Source organism: Symsagittifera roscoffensis, chromosome 1, assembly GCF_963678635.1.
Source record: "Symsagittifera roscoffensis chromosome 1, txSymRosc1.1, whole genome shotgun sequence".
Classification (NCBI taxonomy): Eukaryota; Metazoa; Xenacoelomorpha; order Acoela; family Convolutidae; genus Symsagittifera; species Symsagittifera roscoffensis.
Window position 1 is genome coordinate 88241469 of NC_087062.1, and position 21299 is coordinate 88262767.

Here is a 21299-nt window from a genome sequence, read left to right on the forward strand (position 1 = left end):
AATGAAAAAAAAACGAAACTTAGTGTCTGATTAGTCAAAAAAAATCAGCTGATCATTCAAAAGTCAAAAAATTAATGTTTCAATTCGATAGAATCAAAATAGCTTATAATTTGTTTGGTTTTTATATTCGTTTTTTCTGAGGACTTTTGAACAACGATCAGCCGTCTCATTCATACAAGTGAGAATCAAATCGAAAACAAGCGAAATGCAAATTGATCCAATTCTTGGATACTTATTTGATCTCGACATTTTTTTCTCTCAGCTGTTGAACAGTTTTTTTTTTTGAAACAAAGGCTCAAGTCTAATCATAATTTGAACATAAATTAGAGCACGCTAAGAACCGAAAGTGGGCAATTTGAAAGGAGCTGTAGATTAGAGGTAAGTAAGCGATACAATAATAATGCAGATAGATAGATATCTTATTTATATAAGCGAACATGTAAAAGGTAAGGAGCTATTATGGATGGAAAATCTGTTCGAATGCTAGTTGATGCACATAAAAACCAGACAATTATACAACAAATACAGCAGCGACATAACAAGGTAGGTGAAGGTGATAATCACGATGATACTGATATTACCTCTAATTACATTATCCAAAGACCGTTCAAGTTAAAGCACTTTTAGCACACCGAAATAGAAACTGCATTTCTTACTAGGTTGGAAATCGGCCTACTTAAAGCTCACTATTTTCAAAACTTACAGATTTTTGAACTTTTATTTTAAATTGACTGTATAACCACCGATAACCAAGCTAGTCAAAGCAACATGGTAACGTATGATTGAAATAAACTAAACAGATCGAAATTCTATCAAGAGAAAACTGTCACCTATTAATCTTCTTCACCGAAAAACGAAACTCATCGCCTCTGCATTTTCGTACAAAACTTTCTCTTGAAATGTTTAAAATATGCACCGGAGAACAATGATCAAAAGTATTAGCTTTAATTGAATTTAATAAATAAAACTAAAAAAACCGTATGTTAACTTTTTCAAATCAAGTACAAAGATGATAGAAGATAACATCTACAATGAGGAAAACATTTGAACAAATCCAAACGAAAAGGCCGAACACACAAAACGATATAAATTTTATAGTTTTATCTTGATTTCAAGAGTACAGAAATAGAGCAATTTCGAAACAGTCATGATATAAACCAAAATATAAGCACTAGTCATTCGTTAATCTACGAGCTCGGTGGCAATTTGAATATTATAATTGAATTTGAATTAATTGCAATAAAATTGGATTTGGAATAAAAAGAATTCTAGAACTAATACCGATTTGGTATCTAGAAGAAAGCAAGAAAGAAAGAAAAGAAATAAATTTGACAACAGCTCACTGAGCCGACAAATCTAAACTAAAAGTCAGTAGTAGCACATCAACCAAATTGTTGTTTTTATAGCATTTGAGGAGGATTTATTTATGAACTTGAACCACAATTCACAGACCAACTTGTCATCTTCGAAGCAAATTTAAGCGAGTATATTTGAGGGCAAACATTTAAAAAGAAACAAAACAACCTGCGCCAAAACATATCAATATTGATTCAAATGCAAAAATGCCAGCCGAACTTCGAATAACTTCGACTAGTTCACGCCGAACTTGGACTAGTTCACGCCAGAAAACAGATGATGCTTCTTCCATGTTTTTGCTGTTAAACCGAAGCACCATGATCGGCGAGGAGAATTGCATTGGATCTAAATAAAATATGAAACTTGATTAGGATCTACTTAACAATCGCCCACCCCCGTTTCTTGAAATATGCGAGATTTTTAAGTAGAGCTCTTGATTAAATAATAGATTTCACACATTCATATTCTATTTAATGAATTTTACTATGACAAACATATCAACACAATATGTACTCACTGGTCGCCAAGCTCAGCTGTCGTTCATTTGAAAAAGGGCTTCAAATTGTTCTTCCACTGAAACAAAAGAAAAGATGAGTAGGCGAACACATGGCAATTTTCTACCTGTTGGTTCACAAGAGGCAAAGCTGGGGTCTAGGACAACAAGCCGAGGTGACTTCCAGCCGAAAATTAAACTTTACAAGCACCTCAAATAGGGGTGTGCGGACTTACTTACTAGTAAGTAAGTTACTAGTAAATGTACTAGTAACTTACTAGTAAGCAAAATAAGGCTTATTACTAGTAAGTTGAACCAAAATGAAATTTTTCAAAAAAATGAGGCTCAATTATCAGTCGAAAGAGAAGAAAAACTTGTTTTCATATACTGCAACGCTGCTTCACTTAATAATATTTATCATAATGATTATTAAGCGGATTTTGTGTTTGTGTAAAATAAATAGTCTTCAAACTTGGTAGTTTCAAGCAGATTCTGAGTTTTTGAAACTTACTAGTAAGTAAAAGTAACTTACTAGTAAAAAAAGTGGTAACTTACTAGTAACTTACTAGTAAACGAATTTTACTTACTAGTAACTGCACAACCCTAACCTCAAATCAATATTTTTTCATCTGTCAAACGTTGCTTTTCAAAATCTTACGCTAGTTTAGTCCATAATAAGCGTTATTTATGACGATGAATCACTTAGGATTGGCATCCCTTAATAATATAAGCCGGTGTTTGAAATGCATAAATTATAAACAAGAAATTTACCTTCAACCGTGTTTAACTTTCCTAAACATCATTTAGAGGTTTAAATTTTAGGAAAACGCTAATAATTACCGACTAAAGATCATGAAAATGAGAAAATCTTCAGAAAAGTTTTCAAATTAATCTTATTTCATGACTTAATGAGAAACTTTTCGGCTTTAAGTCCCTAATTTTACGTTTCGGCTTGAAGTCCCGTCGGCTTGATGTCCGGCACCCGCAAAGCTGAGCTTCGCACCACTTCCGATACACACACATGAAGAAGGCCGCTAAGTCGGAAACAAAATCGGAAGTGTCGGTGACATTAGATCAATCAAAATGAATAAGGCTAATTTTGGAACAAAAAGATGGACAGACAATAGAATGTAAAATTAGTATCTACAGAAAATTTACCAATTAGTATAAAATAAAGCCGAGCAATTTAATAAACAGTCAACATATGCTTCGAAAACTGTGAAATAACTCAGAAAACCAATAAAACTGAAAAACTTGAAAAACGGGATAAATGGTGAAAACCTCATACCGCTGAAATTTCAGCAAATTAAATGCATTTTTGAAACTAAAAGTCATTCACATTTTTCGTAACTTTTCCCATTTCGCTGTTCAATAGTGGAGTTTGCATTCTTTACAAGGAGGAAAAGAACTGAACTTGAAACACATCAACAGTCAAACAGCAAAAAACTAATTGAGCGTAAATAATTTTCTTTAAAAAAATCAACACGACCTATAGAAGCGTATTAACTACGTTGATTACCTCATAAAAAACAGACACTCTAAAATAGAGAACGCAATTTGCCTCAACTTTGGCAAATGAATTTGAATAAAACTAAACAAAAAATTAAACCGCAACACTGACAGAATGCAATTTTTTATTTTATTATTAGCCCCCGGCCCACCTGCCGCCAATCAGCCTTGGGCCTTTTTTCCGTGGGGAGAGAGATGTCATCCATTTTGCCGCAGCCGCTCCCACCTTGAGGAGGCGGATGACACTGTGACCCCTCCAACCGCGACCGAAGCGGGATTCTAACCCAAAACCTTAGTGTTGAAGGCCGCGCGTATTACCAACTCAGCCACGATAAAAACGCAATAAGGCCTGGCGGTGGGCGCGCGTCGCACACAGAGCAGTCAGACATTTTCATAATTAGTTCACGTCTCAGTTCTCACCAGATAGCAAAACAAGTAATCCCGTTTGCAATATCTTTCACGCAAATCGATGAACCAAAACAACAAGACTGCTCGTATCAGGGCGAAGCTTTGAATGTTCCGACTGCCTTTTAAGGTTTATGGAGCAGTAATGGAGCAGTAATAACATTGAAAAATTAAATGAAAAAAAAACGCGAAATGAAAAATTTTTTTTTGTAAAATTTGAAATATTTTATGAAAATAATCCTCGCACACGCCATATAAATTACAAAACGATAGATTTCGCTCCTTGTAACAAATCAATTATGGCAAATAAGCTTCTTTCAACCAATTTGGAACGATTTATAAGAAGGATTAAATCTCCGCTTACACGTTAATAGCTCGAAATATATCGCGCGTTAATTGTCCCAAATTGCTCAAAATGGCCAAAACGGCAATCTTTAAACCCTCATAACTTTACGAAAAATGATCACAGGTGAAATATCTTTTTAAATTTAAGCTCAGGACAACAATACCTTTTGAATGATATCAAAAAATTTGCGTTAAAAATGGCTAGTTAAAAAGTCGAAATTTTCCTGAAGAAAAAAACTCATCCCGAGCACAAATATTCCGTTACTTTCGTATCGAAAGTCGGAACAATAACGGGCAGACCGAGTGAGTAACATAGGCACACACTGAAACATCTCTTTAGCAACTGTACAATACTCAATTTTATATATACAGGAGAAGCATATCTTTGCACTACTTTTGATACCAAAAAACATATTCAAGAGTAGAATAGAGCAAAAAATGCTTTAGCATGAGTTTCCAATGAATATACATTCTTATATTATTTCAAGAATATTGTTTCAAATTAAAATTCAGTCGAAGATTTTACTTGCGGATTGCCTGCCCCAACCCCCCTTCCCCCTCCCCGACCAAAACAGGGTCTTTTACTGATTTTGGGAGCTCCAGAAAATCAACTTGGTCGACCTAAAAAAAGGTCGACGAAATTTTTTGAAAATCCTCGGGGAAATGCTAGATCCGCCCCGTTAAATTTGGTCTAATCTCACATCATTCCTCTTCCAAAAGCGTTTCAGTGGAATGACATTAACTTGGTTCGGAGTTCGAATTTTCAGCCAACCAGAATCGCGTATTTTATACGCAGTGTTTAGCAATTTTAATCGAAATTAAAATGTGGTGTCTACTTATACAGAAGCAGGCTTGCCACTATTTTCTGAAAACAAAAGAACTATTTGATTTGAAACACATATTCGATGGTAAACGTTGGCCTACAATGGCCAAACAACCAACAATGGCCAAACAAGCGCATTCATATCTCAAACTTATTAATTAAACTCGGCGAGTTTTCAGTAGTTTCGACGAAAAAAAAAGGATGCCATTAAACAGTATTTAAGGGGAACCTTCTGGATCAATCATGATTTGGGTCTATAAAAGTCCCGACTATCAGAAAGACATCGAAAAATTGACATTTATACACCAGTCTATAAATATATACCAAGTGATCTCCCTTGGGGGGAAGATGTTAGCGTGGCCACCGACCAAGTTAAATGGTAAGCCTTAATTATGCGGCCTAGGAAATAAGACGAAAAGCAAATTAGACGTGACCAACAAAAACGAATTTAGACGTCGATGCAAAATTACAAATATGGGAAATTAGACGTAATTGTATTGTTCGTGTCTGTTTACCGACTACAATTAACTTTCGTTGTTAGCTTTCTTAAACGCAAATCAATTTTTCATATGCCCCAATTTTCACATTCCGCATTTTTAACATGCCGCAATTGTATAATTTACGCATTTCAAATGTTTTATAATCTTGAAATTAACATTTTATAAATCAATTGAGATAAATAGTTTGATATGCAGTGGGATCATATATTATTTTTGTAATTATGAAAACTTGTTTTAAGCAATAAGTTTTGTTAGCCCTTTGCTTTCCGTCTAAAATGCTAGTTTTGCGAAAACAATTTAACGTCTAAATTCGTTTTTGTTGTTCACGTCTAATTTGCTTATCGTCTAAAGAACTCCTTTGAGCCTTGAACATGTGCTGAAAATTGACGCTCGCGAAAGATTAAACTTTGTTGCCACTTGCGAATTGAAAAGCAAAGTTTGCCAAATTTAATAATCGAACTATTTTCACTAATTTCTCCGGTAAGTTTTAATCGCCAAAACAAATAGGAAAACTTTTAAAGCCTTAAAAATCAAAAAAATCAATTTTTTGACCTTATCTACGCTTTCACAAACACCTTAAGCATGTCATCAAGCCAACAACCTATCAAAATTGTGAGCAGTTTTTTGATTTTGATGAAATGTTACAAAAAAGAGCTGAAGAAAAAGGAAGAACAAAAGAGTTAAGGCAGCAACGATGTTGCCAAAAAATCTAAATTTTTCATAATGGGTCTATTTGCAGAAAATTTGAAATTCAGAAACAATAAATCAAAAACCGGGAACAAAAATTTGTACTGTTACTACTTTGCTCTCTTTCTAGAATCTACTACGAAATATAATAGTTAAAATCAGCTTTCCAAACCAGAAAAGATTTAGGTTTTTCGTGACCCTTACACTTTTGTGCTCTTGTGCTTTTACGAAGGAAATAAATTAATTTAGAACAAAATCAAATTTGAGCTTGGTTATGTATAATTAACTTCGCCCAAAGCTTTGCAATAAAGTATGCGTCTATGCTTGGTGAAAAAGAGGACTGACCATTTTGAAAGACTACGCTTGAAAGATAACTGGTTAAAAAAAAGCATAGCCGGTTGCTGTGCAAGCAGCACAGAATGTTCCAACAACATTCCTTAAAAATTGTTTTTCCCTTTTCTTCTAATTAGTGTCGGTTTTAGTGCAAAGTGTCATTTAAGAACAATACAACCGCGCAGAATTTTAGTTAATAAATTATAATCGACAACATTCGTCTGTAAAAAAAATGACATAAAAAAAATTTAGAAAACCTTTATTGCACTCTAAATTTTACATCCTAACTAGGTTTCGATATAGTACATTTAAATTTTCTAAATAAAAGTCAAAATGAAAGTGCACAGAGGCAAAGCGGAGCTTCGCAACACTTGTGATGCAAAAAAAACACCTTGCACTACAAAACAACGAACGAAAAAAAGACTAAAGGCAAAAAATTCTGAAAAATTATTTGGGAAAGAAACTACTTGACAAAAGTTGAAAAATTACAGCTACAAAAACTTCATATTTGTATCGGATGAAGTTCACAAACAGTATTTCAAAATTGGAATGGAAATCATTTATCGAGCGGCAACAACAAGGAGAAACCTGTTGGGCCGAAAACAATACTATTGTCATAAAAAACTTCAAAATTAACAAGTAAACCAATAAAAACCCTACCAGATAAAAAATAAAAGCATTTAAAAAACGGAAAAGGAAACGAACGAAACTAGGTCGAAACCACGAACCCAAAAAATGGAGACATTTTTGTTGAAAAGATAATTACAACCCGAAACGGGCTAGAACGAATTACAAGCGAAGTGATAGTAATTTTATTTGAATTTTCAAGAAATTGAGCATGTTAGATCATCCTCTAGAATAGAAGATCCTCTAGAAGTGAAGATCCCGTGCCTAAAGTTATTTACGGGAAAAAAGTCTAGTACCCGATTGCAATACCCTTGCTTATCGTAAGAGTAATAACGATCGTTACTCTATCGCTTTACTCGCTCGAAATTGAACTATAATCAAAAACTTAAACCAGCTTTTCTCGAGACTGGGATAACTTTTCGAAAAATTTGATTTTTGAATCACGACTGAGAGGGCTTTAATTTGGTATATCACTCAACCCAATCCATAGATTACTTGTGGTCCCTGATTTCGTAGAGAAACAAAAAAAACTTAATCCAAAGTTCCTCCCCATTTTCAATGGTCGGAACAAAAATGCGAAATAAATGGAAAAAGTAAAATCTAATTATAACGAATGTTTGCTATTGCAAAATTATGATAGGCGTCAATTTCCCAAAAAAAACACAACCACAACATAAAGAGATCAAATTTCAGTTTTCAACGATACTTAATTCGCTTTCGGCGTTTAAAATTTGAGCAAAGTAAATTATCTACAGAAATTTAATTAGATTGAAGAGATAATAAAACCCAAGAAAAGGTGAAACAATAAAAAAGCTCGCTGAAATTGACCTTTAAACGGTATTTAAAAAGTGCACTAAAAGAAATATTAAAAAGCCTACAAAGGTAAATTACGGTAAAACAGAGATTCTGACGCAAATTCTGCGCAGTACAAGCCAGATGCGTCTAGAAGTTTAAGGCCAGCCAAGCAATATAAAAAAAAGACTAAAGTATTAAAGACATTTGAAATATTAATTTCTGATTTTGATAAATCTGTGAGTTAAGTTTCACGAAAAAAATCCAGCAGGTGGAAAAAAATTATCAGTCTTAAGGGTAATAATTTGATACAGAGTGGAAGCTGAGCTTCGCACCACTTGCGATACAACAAGATCTATCAAATGAATGAAGATAATTATATAAAACATGCCCAAACAAAAGAAGGCAAAATCAGAATGGGACACAAATAACCAGGGGCTGACAAAGCCGAACATAGCCAAATGACACTTAGAAAAAGTAATGAACGCAAGTAAACAGAAAAAAAACACTGACCTAGTTGAAAAACCTCAACTTTCGAATTTCGAAGAAACAAATAGATGCCCTTTGAGCTCTTTGAATTTCTAAAACAATTTATCATTGGCGCTTTTTTGATAACATTAACCCACCTTAAGAAAACTGGGTCATTAGGTAAAGTTATTCCACTGGAAATCTAAAAACTAAATTCCATTTTCGAAACTAGAAATTATTCACGTTTTTTACGCCATTTCCAAGTTCGTGTTTGGAGAGTGCTATTTACGTAATTTGCAGCAGGTTTATTAAAATTGAACTCAAAAAGTGCATACATACATAATTGCATTCATAAAATCATCAATATGCATGAACACACATCTGCAGTTATTAGAGCTTTTTAAGATTTTTTCCTGAAACAGAAACACAAAAAAAAATCATCAATCAAGACCTATATAAAAGTCTTCACTGCGTTCATTACTCTTAAAACTACCTGAGCAGAAACTCTTCAAGCCGAAACTTTGTTCTCAATTCGAAATTATTTAAAAAATTTCATGTACACCTTACCCTCATAACACAAACAGGCACAAAAAAACTTTTCGCGCATCAAATGACTAAAAGAGACCACTAAGCCGATATAAAACAAACCAAAACATATTTAGCCAAAAAAATTCATCAAATGAAGATCCAACTCAATTAAAATTGGAGGGGGACATAAAAATTGTGTTTCCATTGAAACGAGCCACAATAGGTAACTAAGCCGATAAAAATAGGCTGAAATAATTTGGGACCAAGAAAATTTTCAAGCGAAACAAAAAGGCAATATGAAGTCAAGGTAAGTAAAAGTACAAATTTTGGGAAAGCGACTTCATGTAAAGCTTACCCTCATAACACAAACAGGCTCAAAAAAACTTTTCGCGCATCAAATGACTAAAAGAGACCACTAAGCCGATATAAAACAAACCAAAACATATTTAGCCAAAAAAAAAATCATCAAATGAAGATCCAACTCAATTAAAATTGGAGGGGGACATAAAAATTGTGTTTCCCTGGAAACGAGCCACAAAAGGTAACTAAGCCGATAAAAATAGGCTGAAATAATTTGGGACCAAGAAAATTTTCAAGCGAAACAAAAAGGCAATATGAAGTCAAGGTAAGTAAAAGTACAAATTGTGGGAAAAAATGAAACATTAATAGCAACATTAGGCCGACAAAACATAAGCAGACAAATAATCAGCCAACGATTTTTTTGAAACGGAATATTTCCCGTTCAAAAAAAAACTGGTCCTGATCAGATTCGAACCCAAGATTATTGCCGTCCCAGGCGTATTCGTTAACTCCAGGCTATTCGCGCCGGGAACGTTAAGAGATTAGACAAACAGGCAAAGCTCCACTTCGCAAACACTAGCAAGAACACAAAAAAGCAGCTTCATAAAGTGAAATAAAAAAGATAGAAATAAATATCGAATTTGTAACACTTGGCTACGTATGGTCTTCAAACGTGCGACCTTGAGAATTGGAGCCTCACCCTGTCCTCTCGACCACGGACGCTTAACAACCGACAACAACTAGTCATAAATAAAACAGCTACATAAGCTAACAAATTGCCAATGCAATGCAGCAAAAGTGGCACCAAGCACAAAAACAGAATTTTACAAGTAATAGTTTCGAATAAAACTGAAGGTATCCACTCTAATGCATGTAAAAAATTGAAAGCATAAAGCCACATTATGTATAAATTATGCATTTCAAAAAAGTGCGAGATATACTGAGCTAAAATTTTTGAAATCAAGTTTTTATTATTGTTGTTGTTTGAAACAAATAGCTTTTTTCGGTCAATTTGATGGCTTCAAAATGCATCAACTGTGTTAATTACTGCTATGCGAAATTCAAAGCAGATGCTTTCAATAACCCGTAAAGGTGCGATAAAAAGTGGCACTAATATTTGCGACTTAGATTTGAAAAAAAATAGTCGTAGTACAACACTAACGCTCACTTAAATTCGCTAGTGTAAAAACGCTAGGAAATAAAGTATGGCTACATATGAGTCGAGAAGTCTAGATAAGTCCTTTGAATAAAGTTAGGTACTGGAAAAAGTCTAGTACCTGATTGCAATACCCTTGTTTATCGCAAGGGTAAAAAGTATGAGAAACAAAACAGAAAATAACCTGATGATTATAATTTAGAAATAACGTATTGAAGATAATAAAAAAACAGAGAGGAAAAGGAGAAAGATTATTTTTAAATTGAATTCGAAGTAGGACTATTTATTTTCAATTTATTTATAACATTTTCAGTCAAAATTATGATTCTAATCAAAATTTTTACATGTATTTAATTAACAACAGGTAAGTGAAATAAACAGAAGCAAGCTATTAAAAGGGCAAATGAGACAACATACCAGCTGCATTATGAATGATGACGATAATCAAGATAGATAGAAAAAGGAGACCATGCTTAAATAGAAATACTCCAAATGCAACTGATAGTTGCGATGACTATCAAAAACATGCTCTTTGAGAAAATAACTCTTTAATATATCTGAATATCAATTTCCCAAATTGGAGATCACTAACAAAACGGAAGAAGTATCGATGCGATTTACACTAAACCTATTGCAATATGTGCTACCCTAAGAAAATATATATAATAAAAGATAACAAAATTTTTTGCTCCTATAACTCCAATAAAAACTTTAAGATGGTTTATCGATTACTGACAAGTTTTGTAATAGATTTTTTTCATTCATTTAAACTACTTATAACTCTCCTTGGATGATATAAGCATAATTTTGATATAAGATCAAACAAAAGAAAATTATACTTGAATTTGAAGGAAATATGAAAAAAGAAATCTTGTGGAATATCAGAAAAAAACATTCAGACCGCATCGATGCCATGAGCTACAAATTTCATCAATTCTGACACAAAATCCAATGTGATTGAAGTAAAAGGAAAAATAGGACTAGGCTGTATATTGATAACAAAAGAGATATACAAATACAGCTCAAGATCACAAGTACCACAATCACTCTCAGCCTCAAGGTACCAGTGCCAATCAAATTGTTATGTGATTTAACTAGGATGAACTAATACAGTGCATGTTCGTATTTTCTCTTACGCATTTGAGGATTCATGGGAGAGTAATCAACCAGTCCGTTATTGGCCATCCCCGAGCCCATCAACCTTCCATCCGTTGAGCCACCCATTCCCGATTGACCATTCATGCCCATCGGCATCACGCTTGAGGCCCCCATCGGATCCATGGGTCCAGGTCCGCCCAAACCCCCTGCATTGGAGAATTGGGCATTCATAAAGGGACTGTTTGCCCCCATGTTCCCAGAATACCCCATGGTTCCTCCAGCTGACATTGCTGTCGGAATCGCGGGATTTGAGGCTCCATGTTGCTGTCTGGGCATCATACCGGACGGTCCAGTGGCATGCTTAATCATGTCCAGAACTCCCGTCTCTTTCAATTTCATGAACTCCAGAAAATCACTGAACATTTCCACGTCTTTATTTGGTCCAGATCTACCCATCATTGCACCTTTGTTGGCCATCATTGTCGGGGAGTGCATTGCGGCTGCTGCAGCAGCACTGCTATGCAGTCCCATTTGACCCGGCCTATCCATCATTCCAGAGCCGACGACGCCACTAGACAGTTTATATCCGCCAGACATCATTGAATTGCTCTGTTCATTTCCAAACATATTTCCAGGCGAGTAACCCACATTTGGCTGCATGGATCCCATCATCGTCACCGGAGATGTTTTCGAACTTGAGGACAGTGACGAATTTCGATTCTGTTGCAGATCATTTTCACAATGCGCAAACGTGCAAATGGATCCCTGAGGACAGAAGCCTTGTGTGAACAGTTTTTTGCACAGTTCAGTTTTGAACCTCCTCACTTCCGGAGGCCCCGGCTTTTCACTTCGCAGCTCCTTCTCACCATGCGCATAACTGCAATCATCGCCGTTCTTGCATCTGTTTGTCTCGCTCCAAGCTTTACAGAGATTGCACTTCCACCGAGGGTTCTCAGACACTTTTGCCTCAAAGTCGCCTAAAAGTATCGTATTGGCTTGTTGAGCACTCTTCAGATAACTAACAACCAATGACTACTAAAACTTCACGACGATTTTTTTGGTATAACAAAACAAAAATTAAAAATTAGTGACGGATTAGCATACCTTTGAACCCGATGGGTCTCAACTCGTATCTTCCGTGTGCGTATGTACAGTTAGGTCCCCTTGGACAGATCACTTTTTCCAAAAATATCTGGCAGACACTGGTTTTGTACCTATCAGACACCTTCTGTTCATCTTCTGGACTGCGGTTGCGTAGTTCCTCGATGCCGTGCGCGAAGTTGCAGTTGTCTCCGGCCAGACATTTTTTCTCTTTTTCGAATTTGATACAAAGCTTTGTTTTGTACTTGGGGTCGCTTGGGTCCATTGGAGCAGGCGGCGCTTTTTCCGGAGTTGGCTGTAGTTCGTTCATACCATGCGCATACCTGTGAATCAACAGAAACAATGAAAATACATGTATAGTAAAAACAGTAACTGTCAAAATCTTCAACTAGTTTTATTGTTTTATGCTCAGACTCGACACAGCAGAAAGTAATTGACTCAAAAAGTTCAATTCTTTGTCAGACAATAGAATATAGTGTGTTACTTTAATATGATCGATCGCAACTTGAGCTGATCAAGAAAAAAGAAACGAAGAAACGATAATGAAGACAGCTAAGATGAAACTTCGTGTCGATTAAGAAATAGAGTCAAAAAGCTCTTTCTTCGAAACCCGAAAATCAAAAACCCCTTTCCAAGCATTGCACAAATTTTTTGAAAAAAACCTACTTGTAAACTCATCAAAACCATTTTTTTAGAAAACTAAATAAATAAAAACCGGTGCAAACATTTCAGGGGACGACAAAAAATAATCGTCTTTATAAATTTTGGAGAAATTGTTGTGACTTAGAACCTTATACTTTTCACAATCTAAATATCCTTTACAAAAACAACACAACAAGCTTGTGACAAAAAGTTTTCCAAATTACTAAGTGCAAAAAAGTGTCGTTTCTTGTGCGTGGTGTTATGAAAGAATTATACACACGTGTAGAAAGCAAGTAAATTAGGTATAACTGACAGACTTTTCTCTTTTTTCAGACAATTTTTATTGCCAAGGCTGCGCTAAATGAAGCTTCCGAAACTAGTTTTCATTTTGAAAAAAAAAAAACAATTTTCTTTAGCCTAACCAATTTTCCAAACGTTATTATCGCCTTAATCGCTCAAAATTAGTCTATAGCTCAAATTTTTACACACAGGCGAAGCAGAGCTTCGTACCACTTGCGATACAAAACTGAATGACTATCACTACTAGCAGATGAGCCGACAAATCGAAACATGAAATTAACCAAAAAAAAACGAAATCTTGGAACTGAAACACCATCAACTTAAGAGATTTTAAAAAACAGAGGCGAAGTGAAGCTTCGCGCTGCTTGCGATGCAACACATACATAACCTACAGAACTTGCGATACATCACAAAAAAAACCGACAGAAATAGAGATCAATCCGTAGAAAAAACTTCAAAATTTGTTTGTAAAAAATTATCGAAAAAAATAATGTACCAAAAAATTTCCTATATTTGTATTGATTTTGTCTTGAATAAAAGAAACTATGCCAAAAGCAAGATCATTGAACGTTAAGAAAGCATCGAAACAATACTTAGAAACGGTAACAAATGTGCTCAGAAAAAATTGTCCCTCTCAAAACATTTAGATGAAACTTTTTGCTCCTCGAACTACTTTAAAAGAAGCCTCTATATAAAAAGCCTCGACATATTAAAGTCGAAACCTTTCATGTCAAATAAAGAGATAAATGAGCATAAAAACGCTCAAACACTGACACACTAAAATCGGAGTTGATAAAATTACAACCAATCGACACTGGGACAATTTTTTGAAAAAATTTTCGACTAAAAAGGCCTTAAAATGGAGCATCACTCGAGAGATTCTGATGATTATGTTATTCCTGATTTTGCGCGGAACATAGAAAAGAGCCATCAGAATTGGAAAACAGTTAATAAATTCACGGAACCTCTTTGAATTTAAAGAACAATTTACCTTTGATCCTTTTTGATAGAATTAACCTAATTTGAGAAAACTGGATCTATAGGTAAAATTTTTATTTCGCTGGGTAAACTGATATCCATTTTCGAAATTAGAAGTCGATCACATTTTCGTGACCTTTTTTGTTTTATTTTTGCTGATCTATAGTAGAGTTTGCCTTCCTTTTAACAAAGGAAATGAAGTGAACTTGAAAAAGTCAAACCGCGAAAAATCAAAATTGAGCGTGAACAATTTTTAAGACTTTTTCCTTAAAAAAAACACTAAAAAATCTCGAAGACCTATATAAGAGTACTCACTACCATCATTACTCTTAATAAACGTTTGCAAGTAGAGAGAGGGATAGGAACAAAAAAAACAAAGAAGGTGATAAAAAACGATGGCTGACCTGCAGTTGTCTCCATTAGCACATCTGTTGTTCTTCTGGAAAGCATGGCACAGGGCAGTCTTGTACTTAGATCCCATCATTCCACTTGCCCCATTCTCTCCCATCTGTCCCCCCATTGCATAACCCCCGCTGACTACACTAGAGTTGTCACTCATATCTCCTCCTCCCCCACCCATACCTGACATTTTGGGGACATGTGCGTACTGGCAGTTGGCGCCACGGTTGCAGGATCCGTTGCGCTGGAACGCGTGACACGACGGGGGACCTGAGTTGGTGCTGTTGCCGTTATGCGAGCGTTGCATCATGTTACCGCCAGCGTGTGAACTTCCTCCGTTTTCTATTGAATTATTGGCAAATGATCGTGATAGAATTCTGGTGGGTTGTTGGTGGGAAGATAGCGGAGTAGACTGATGCTGATGGTGTTGCTGGGAAGATCCTGATATGGGACTGCCTCCACTGTCGCTGCCACTCCCAGTACCCGGCGGCGGCTGCCTGTTCAGGTGAGTGCCGCCGCCCATCTGGTTATTTTGGTTGGAGGACCCAATAGATAGTTCTTCTAGTTCATCGTCGTCAGGTCTCAACTCTAGCGCATCATGCGCAAAGAGACAGTCGTCCTTAAAACAAACATCATTAGTAGGATATGAAAACATAATAAAGCTTTGTTAATGAAGCAAGACTGCTCGAATACCAGGGCAAAGCCCTGAATGTTCCGAGTGCACTGTAAAGCCAATTAAAAACACTTTGGTTGAAAAAATGTCGAGAAAAAATATATATTTTTTTCATTTTTCTTCGTTTTATACCAACACACGCTATGTAAAGTAAAAAGTTATGTACTTAGCTATTCATATCCTGGAAACCTGACCATATGACTTCAAGTTGGAACAAGTTACTCTGCCGCCTACGCGTGTTATACGAGCGCAATATGTCGCGCGCTAATTATCCAAAGTTAGCAAATCTCAAACCCCTATAACTTGAAGGGTGATATTTTTTTAGATTCGAGCTTCAGACAACAACTTTCAGATGGTATGACAAATATCTATCAGAAACGCAAGTTAAAATGTCGAATATTCACTTAACAAAAAGACCACCCCAAGCATACAGTCGAAACAATAAGCCCTATTGTCCATCCGCTGTTTTTCTTCATACTTTCGAAGACAATGAAGAATATCTATGTTCCACTGGTTTTATTTTATTCAGATCAATTTCCAAAAGAATATCTGCTCACTCGGGGATCAATCCGGGGGATCAATCAATCTTTGTGGACCGCAGCGGGTGCGGCCACCACGATATTAACCTGACATGGTCTATAAAAACGACTCGTTTTATCATTTGAATTTACGCGTGGCGAATTATCCCGCACTACAAAACCGTTTCAACTTCAATTGAGGCAAACTAAATTGTCTTTATTCATGGTCTTATTACCCATACACGACTCAAACTTTAACACTTAAAATTGGATATTATCAGCCTAAAATTCATACTTTGTCAATAATTCAATTAACACAAACTATTCGAGACCAGTTAAATGGCAGCCGGAACATTCGGGACTTTGCATTAAAACGAGCAGTCTTGTTAAATTATATTTGTATTTGTGTCAACCTCCAAAATATCAAAAGGTTGAATTTTTCTACCCGGACAACGAAAAAAGTGGAAACTTTACATTAGTTTTTTATTGAGTTGACATTAGACAGAGGAAAAGTGTCATAGAAAGTAACCAATATTTATATAGTGCAATTTAATAATTACTCCAAAATCTTTCATTTTTGCTCCTTTTAGTTTTTCAAAAACTACCAGGTCCATGTTAAACAAATCATATCTGAATGAGCCCTGTACATAGCCTAACAAAATTTAAGAGGGCTAAAATCTTCTTATTCAGGTATAAGTAGGTATATTTGAGCCGAAAAAAGTTGTTGTTACTACATTAAATACATTTTTTAGTAAGAACATTTTTGAACGTTTTGCTCAGAAATTGGGAGATTAAGTCCTTCTTAAATGCTGTTGGGCCATGTAAAAAGCTCATTTAGATGAAAAAAGACAAATTTGTTCAACAATTGACCCTGTAATTTTTGCACCACTTTCGATTAACTAAAAGGAGCCAAAAATGACCAATTTCAGGCAAATTTTTCCACCGCAAACCAAAGTGCTCATATTAATTCTGGTAATTTCTAAGCAACTTTAGCTCTCGTCTTTTTTGTCTTATGTCAACTCGCTTTGAGAAACATTCATTTTCAAATTTTGTTCATTTTGTCCGGTTAATTTAAACCAGCACTGTGCTGTTTCATTTCAAGCGCCTTTTGTATTCTCTCCCACACCTGCGAAACTTAACTATAATAACTTTTGCTCATAATCTCTGATTGCTTTATAAAAATTGGCATGCTGACTAAATTAGCTATTCCAAACTTATTTAGTCTTCATACTCAACCCTGCAAAAACACTTGTTACACTAGAAAATTCAATTTTATGAAAGGTTGGGGCAAAAATAAGTAGCCCGATTGTATACAAGCACAACCTTTAAAAATCACTAGTTACACCATAGAAATTGTAGCATAACTCTTTTATTATTTTTCAGCGCACCATTAAAAAACCCATGAAAAGAATACCATCGATTGCATTCAATTTTTAGAGGGAGTCAACCGAACTTTAATAACTTCCGATCATAACTCTAGTAGCTTTTTTACTGTCTGCTATGAGCTTCTCTGTTACTCTAATAGTTATAGTTGCATACATCCTGATATGCATTTTCATTTGACCTAAAAAGGTATAATATTTAAGCATGTTTAGAGCCGTTTTCATGTTGTGAAGAACGTTCAGAGTCGTTTTCATGCTGGGAAGAACGTTCAGAGCCGTTTTCATGTTGTTAAGAACGTTCAGAGTCGTTTTCATGCTGGAAACAACTATATCACATTATAAGATGTCATAACAGGTTAAAAGTGGCCATTTACTGACAACGCATTTTTGATTTCCTGTCAAAGGAATGAATACACTTCACAATCACAAATCATGTGTGAAAAAGGGAGATGAGATCCTTGTAAAGTTAGTATCACAGTTGAAAAGAGGGTTTCAGGGACAACTGATAAGTATTTCAACCGAGAAACTCAATATATTTGGCTCTTTCTACAGAGAAACTTTAAACTACAGAAATTTTTAAGAAGTTTTTGAACTAATCAACCAAAAACGAAAAAATATATCTACTTCAAAAACACACCTTTATATTGTGAAGTATATTGTGTCAATTAAAAATACATCTCTACTTGATATTTGTATGCATATTGAGTGATGATGGATGATGATAACTAACAGCTAGTTGGCAAGTGCCGCTCTGAGTGAAGGCGGTGCAGAGCTGGCTCTTGTAGAGAGGGTTCTCATAAGTCCTCAACTCCTTCTTTCCATGTGCCATGCCACAGCTGTCTCCACTCTCACACGCCCGGTGCATACTGTACTGGCCACAAATTCTACTCTTGTAGCCTCCCCCTGTTCCTGTTCCTGCTGTCCCAATCACTGGCGGCGGCTGACCTCCACGACGCCCTCCTGCAGCTACTGCTGACGACATGCTAACTGAAAAAGCAACACAAACAATACAAATTCATCCAATGTACAACAAGTAAAAAACGCAAGTATACGTTAACCAAGGATAGCCGGTTGCTGTGCAAGTAGCACAGAATGTTCCGACCACATTTTCAAAAAATACTCTTTTTCTTCAAGTAAGTGTCTTTTTTGTACGTCGTGTGATAATACAACTATACGAACGCGTAGAAAATTAGTGAATTAGGCATAAACGAACCCAATGATCTTCAATAAAAAAATAGATAAAACAGCCATCTGAGAGTTAGAAAAGAGTAATGAACTTAAGAATTTCAAATAAAAATTAGATACCCTTTAAGCTCTTTGAATTTCTATAACAATTTATGATTGCTACTTTGATAATAACATTATCCGAATTTGAGAAAACTGGATCAATAGGTAAAGTTTTTATTCCGCTGAAATCTAAAAATCGAAACAAAAAAAAATCGTTCACGTTTTTTGCGCCATTTCCACGTTCGTATTTACGTTATTTTCACCAGATGAATTTCAATTGAACTCAAAAAGTGCATATATACCTAAGTGCTTTGAAAAATGCAATAATACGCACATCTTCACAACGTTCATTACTCCAGCCAGAGAAGAGAAGAGCTAAATGAAAGAGAAGAGCTAACTGAAGCTTCTTTTAGTAAAATCAAGTTTTTAGGCTTAATTTCTAATTTTCATACATAATAAACGTTACTTAATCATTTTTCTCAATCGAAAATAGTAAAATCAAAAACTTCGAACCGGTTTTTCTCGACAAAAGAAAAAAATTGTAGAAATTTTTCAATGTCGATCGAATCACGACTAGAAGCTCTTCAATATGATTTATCACTTTACCTTGTCCCATGACTATTTGTGGTACCTGATTTTGCATTGAAAACAAAAATCTAAAACACGCCCGATGACAGTTTTTCTCTTTTCAGAGGTCGGACCAAATAATTTGGCCAATAGTAAAATCATATTAGGAGTAACTCGAGCGCGATTGTTTTCGTCTGCCGATAAAATTCGTCGCAAAAAAAATCCGACCAATTTAGGACCAAAAGCTTTCATGGATTTTTGTTTTGCCCAAAAAGGCTTTAACATGACACAAAATTCTATCCCTGCAAGCTTTTTGATGAGTTACCTTAATTAGTGCTGGAAAAATTATCCTACGACATGGTTCCTTTTCGAAACCTCATCACTCAGTGTCTCGAAATAACAGAAAAAAAAAATTTAAGATAACTTAAATTTTCAAGATTCACTGCTGATGTTACAAATACAAATCAATTTAAACACAGAGACAAAGTTGAGCTTCGCGCCACTTGCGGTTTAAAAATGAATGAGTACGATTGAAATCAAATGAAAAAAATCTTCAAAAATCGACTTTTGTCAAAAACAATTGCAAAAGCCCCAAAAGTCTGAAAATTAGCTGCAAGAAGCGCCGGTTGCCGTGCAACAATCACAGAATGCTCCCACTACACTACTTTTTGGCAACTTTAGAAAAAATACCAAATAATCAGTAACTTAAAAAGAGCTGTTCCGAAAAAGCAACCAAAAACTTGGCTCAGTTTATAAACTGAGCCGAATTGCAACTGGAAAAGCTTTTATACGATACCGAATTTGACCACCTACGAGATTATTTTGAGGCAGTCAAAAGAGGGCGGAAACACCACCTAACACCTTTGTCCTTTCCTAATCTATGGGAACAAAAAAATCTTCATGCTATCTCAATTATTGATATTCATAGATTACCCATCTCAATTATTTATCTTTTAGCATAAGCAAGCAAATTTCATGAAACACTATTTGACACCAATTAATCGCCGAACATTTTCAATTAATCAGCTGTTTATCAATTGATTGCACCAGTTGCAGCTGGTTCAAATACGTCAGCAGGCAAACTGCCAAGTATTTCCGAGCTTCAGAAGAAAAATCAAAAACAAAACACCTGAAATTTTACTGAAAAAATGAAAATGACGCTAGTGATTCATAGGAATAACGCTACTGACTTCATTTGGCTTCCAATTGTTTATCCATTACCAAACAATGAGTGCAACAAAGCTTGATTTATCCATTCAAAAATATCTTCTTATTTCCAAACCTAATTTTTTTCAATCATTCTTTATTAAACATTTTTTATTAATTTTTTTATTCAAAAAAGCGATTACTCGCTTATACTTTTTCAAAAATTCGAAAAAACTGGCTTTAATATCAACAATCAAGCACAATCGAAGTGTGGATTTACCTCAAGCTAAATACAGTGCTGATTTAAATTATCCGGACAAAACGAACAAAACTTGAATTTTCAAACGCGTTTTTCTCAAATTGGGTTAAGATGAGACAAAAAGTGAAGAGGACAAAAGTTGCTTAGAATTTCACCATAATTAATATGGTTCCATTTTTTCTCCGAAATTCTCAACAAAATTTTTACCCCAAAAATGGGTCATTTTGGCTTTTTTCAATTAATCAAGACTTACGCTGAAACTACTTTGTTAATTGATATAAAAAATAAATCACAGGAAGCCTCTTACGCAGTTCAACAAAGTTTAAGAAGGGTTAAATCTCCAAAAATTTGCACAAATTGTTTAAAATTTATTTTTAAACAGAGATTCTGGGTTTTATATAGTAAAAATCACATTTACTGACTATCAAGTGAAAATTTTTTCATTTACACTGGTTTTTGGAGATTTAACCCTTCTTAAACTTTGTTGAACTGCGTAAGAGGCTTCCTGTGATATATTTTTCATATCAATTAACAAAGTAGTTTCAGCGTAATTCTTGATTAATTGAAAAAAGCCAAAATGACCCATTTTTGGGGTAAAGTTTTTGTTGAGAATTTCGGAGAAAAAATGGCACCATATTAATTTTGGTGAAATTCTAAGCAACTTTTGTCCTCTTCACTTTTTGTCTA

General features: G+C 35.0%; 1 protein-coding gene across 1 annotated transcript; it reads right to left on the reverse strand.

Moving 5' to 3' along the window:
• Positions 1-118: 118 nt before the first annotated feature.
• Positions 119-18396, reverse strand: LOC134851717 (putative E3 ubiquitin-protein ligase UNKL). The gene is made up of 6 exons (XM_063867937.1): positions 18144-18396; positions 14846-15459; positions 12525-12844; positions 11459-12397; positions 1874-1929; positions 119-1701 (listed from the first exon to the last, which is right to left on the reverse strand). The coding sequence occupies exons 1-5, from the start codon at positions 18393-18395 to the stop codon at positions 1886-1888; spliced, it is 2169 nt and encodes a 722-aa protein (XP_063724007.1). The 5' UTR covers position 18396; the 3' UTR covers positions 119-1701; positions 1874-1885.
• Positions 18397-21299: the final 2903 nt, after the last annotated feature.

Coding starts and splice junctions, on each gene's coding strand:
- LOC134851717 (XM_063867937.1), bottom strand. CDS start 18,395: ATGTCGTCAGCAGTAGCTGCAGGAGGGCGTCGTGGAGGTCAGCCGCCG. Junction 15,460..18,143: donor GCGGCACTTGCCAACTAGCT/GTTAGTTATCAT, acceptor GTTTGTTTTAAG/GACGACTGTCTCTTTGCGCA. Junction 1,930..11,458: donor TCCCATGAATCCTCAAATGC/GTAAGAGAAAAT, acceptor CTTTTGTTTCAG/TGGAAGAACAATTTGAAGCC.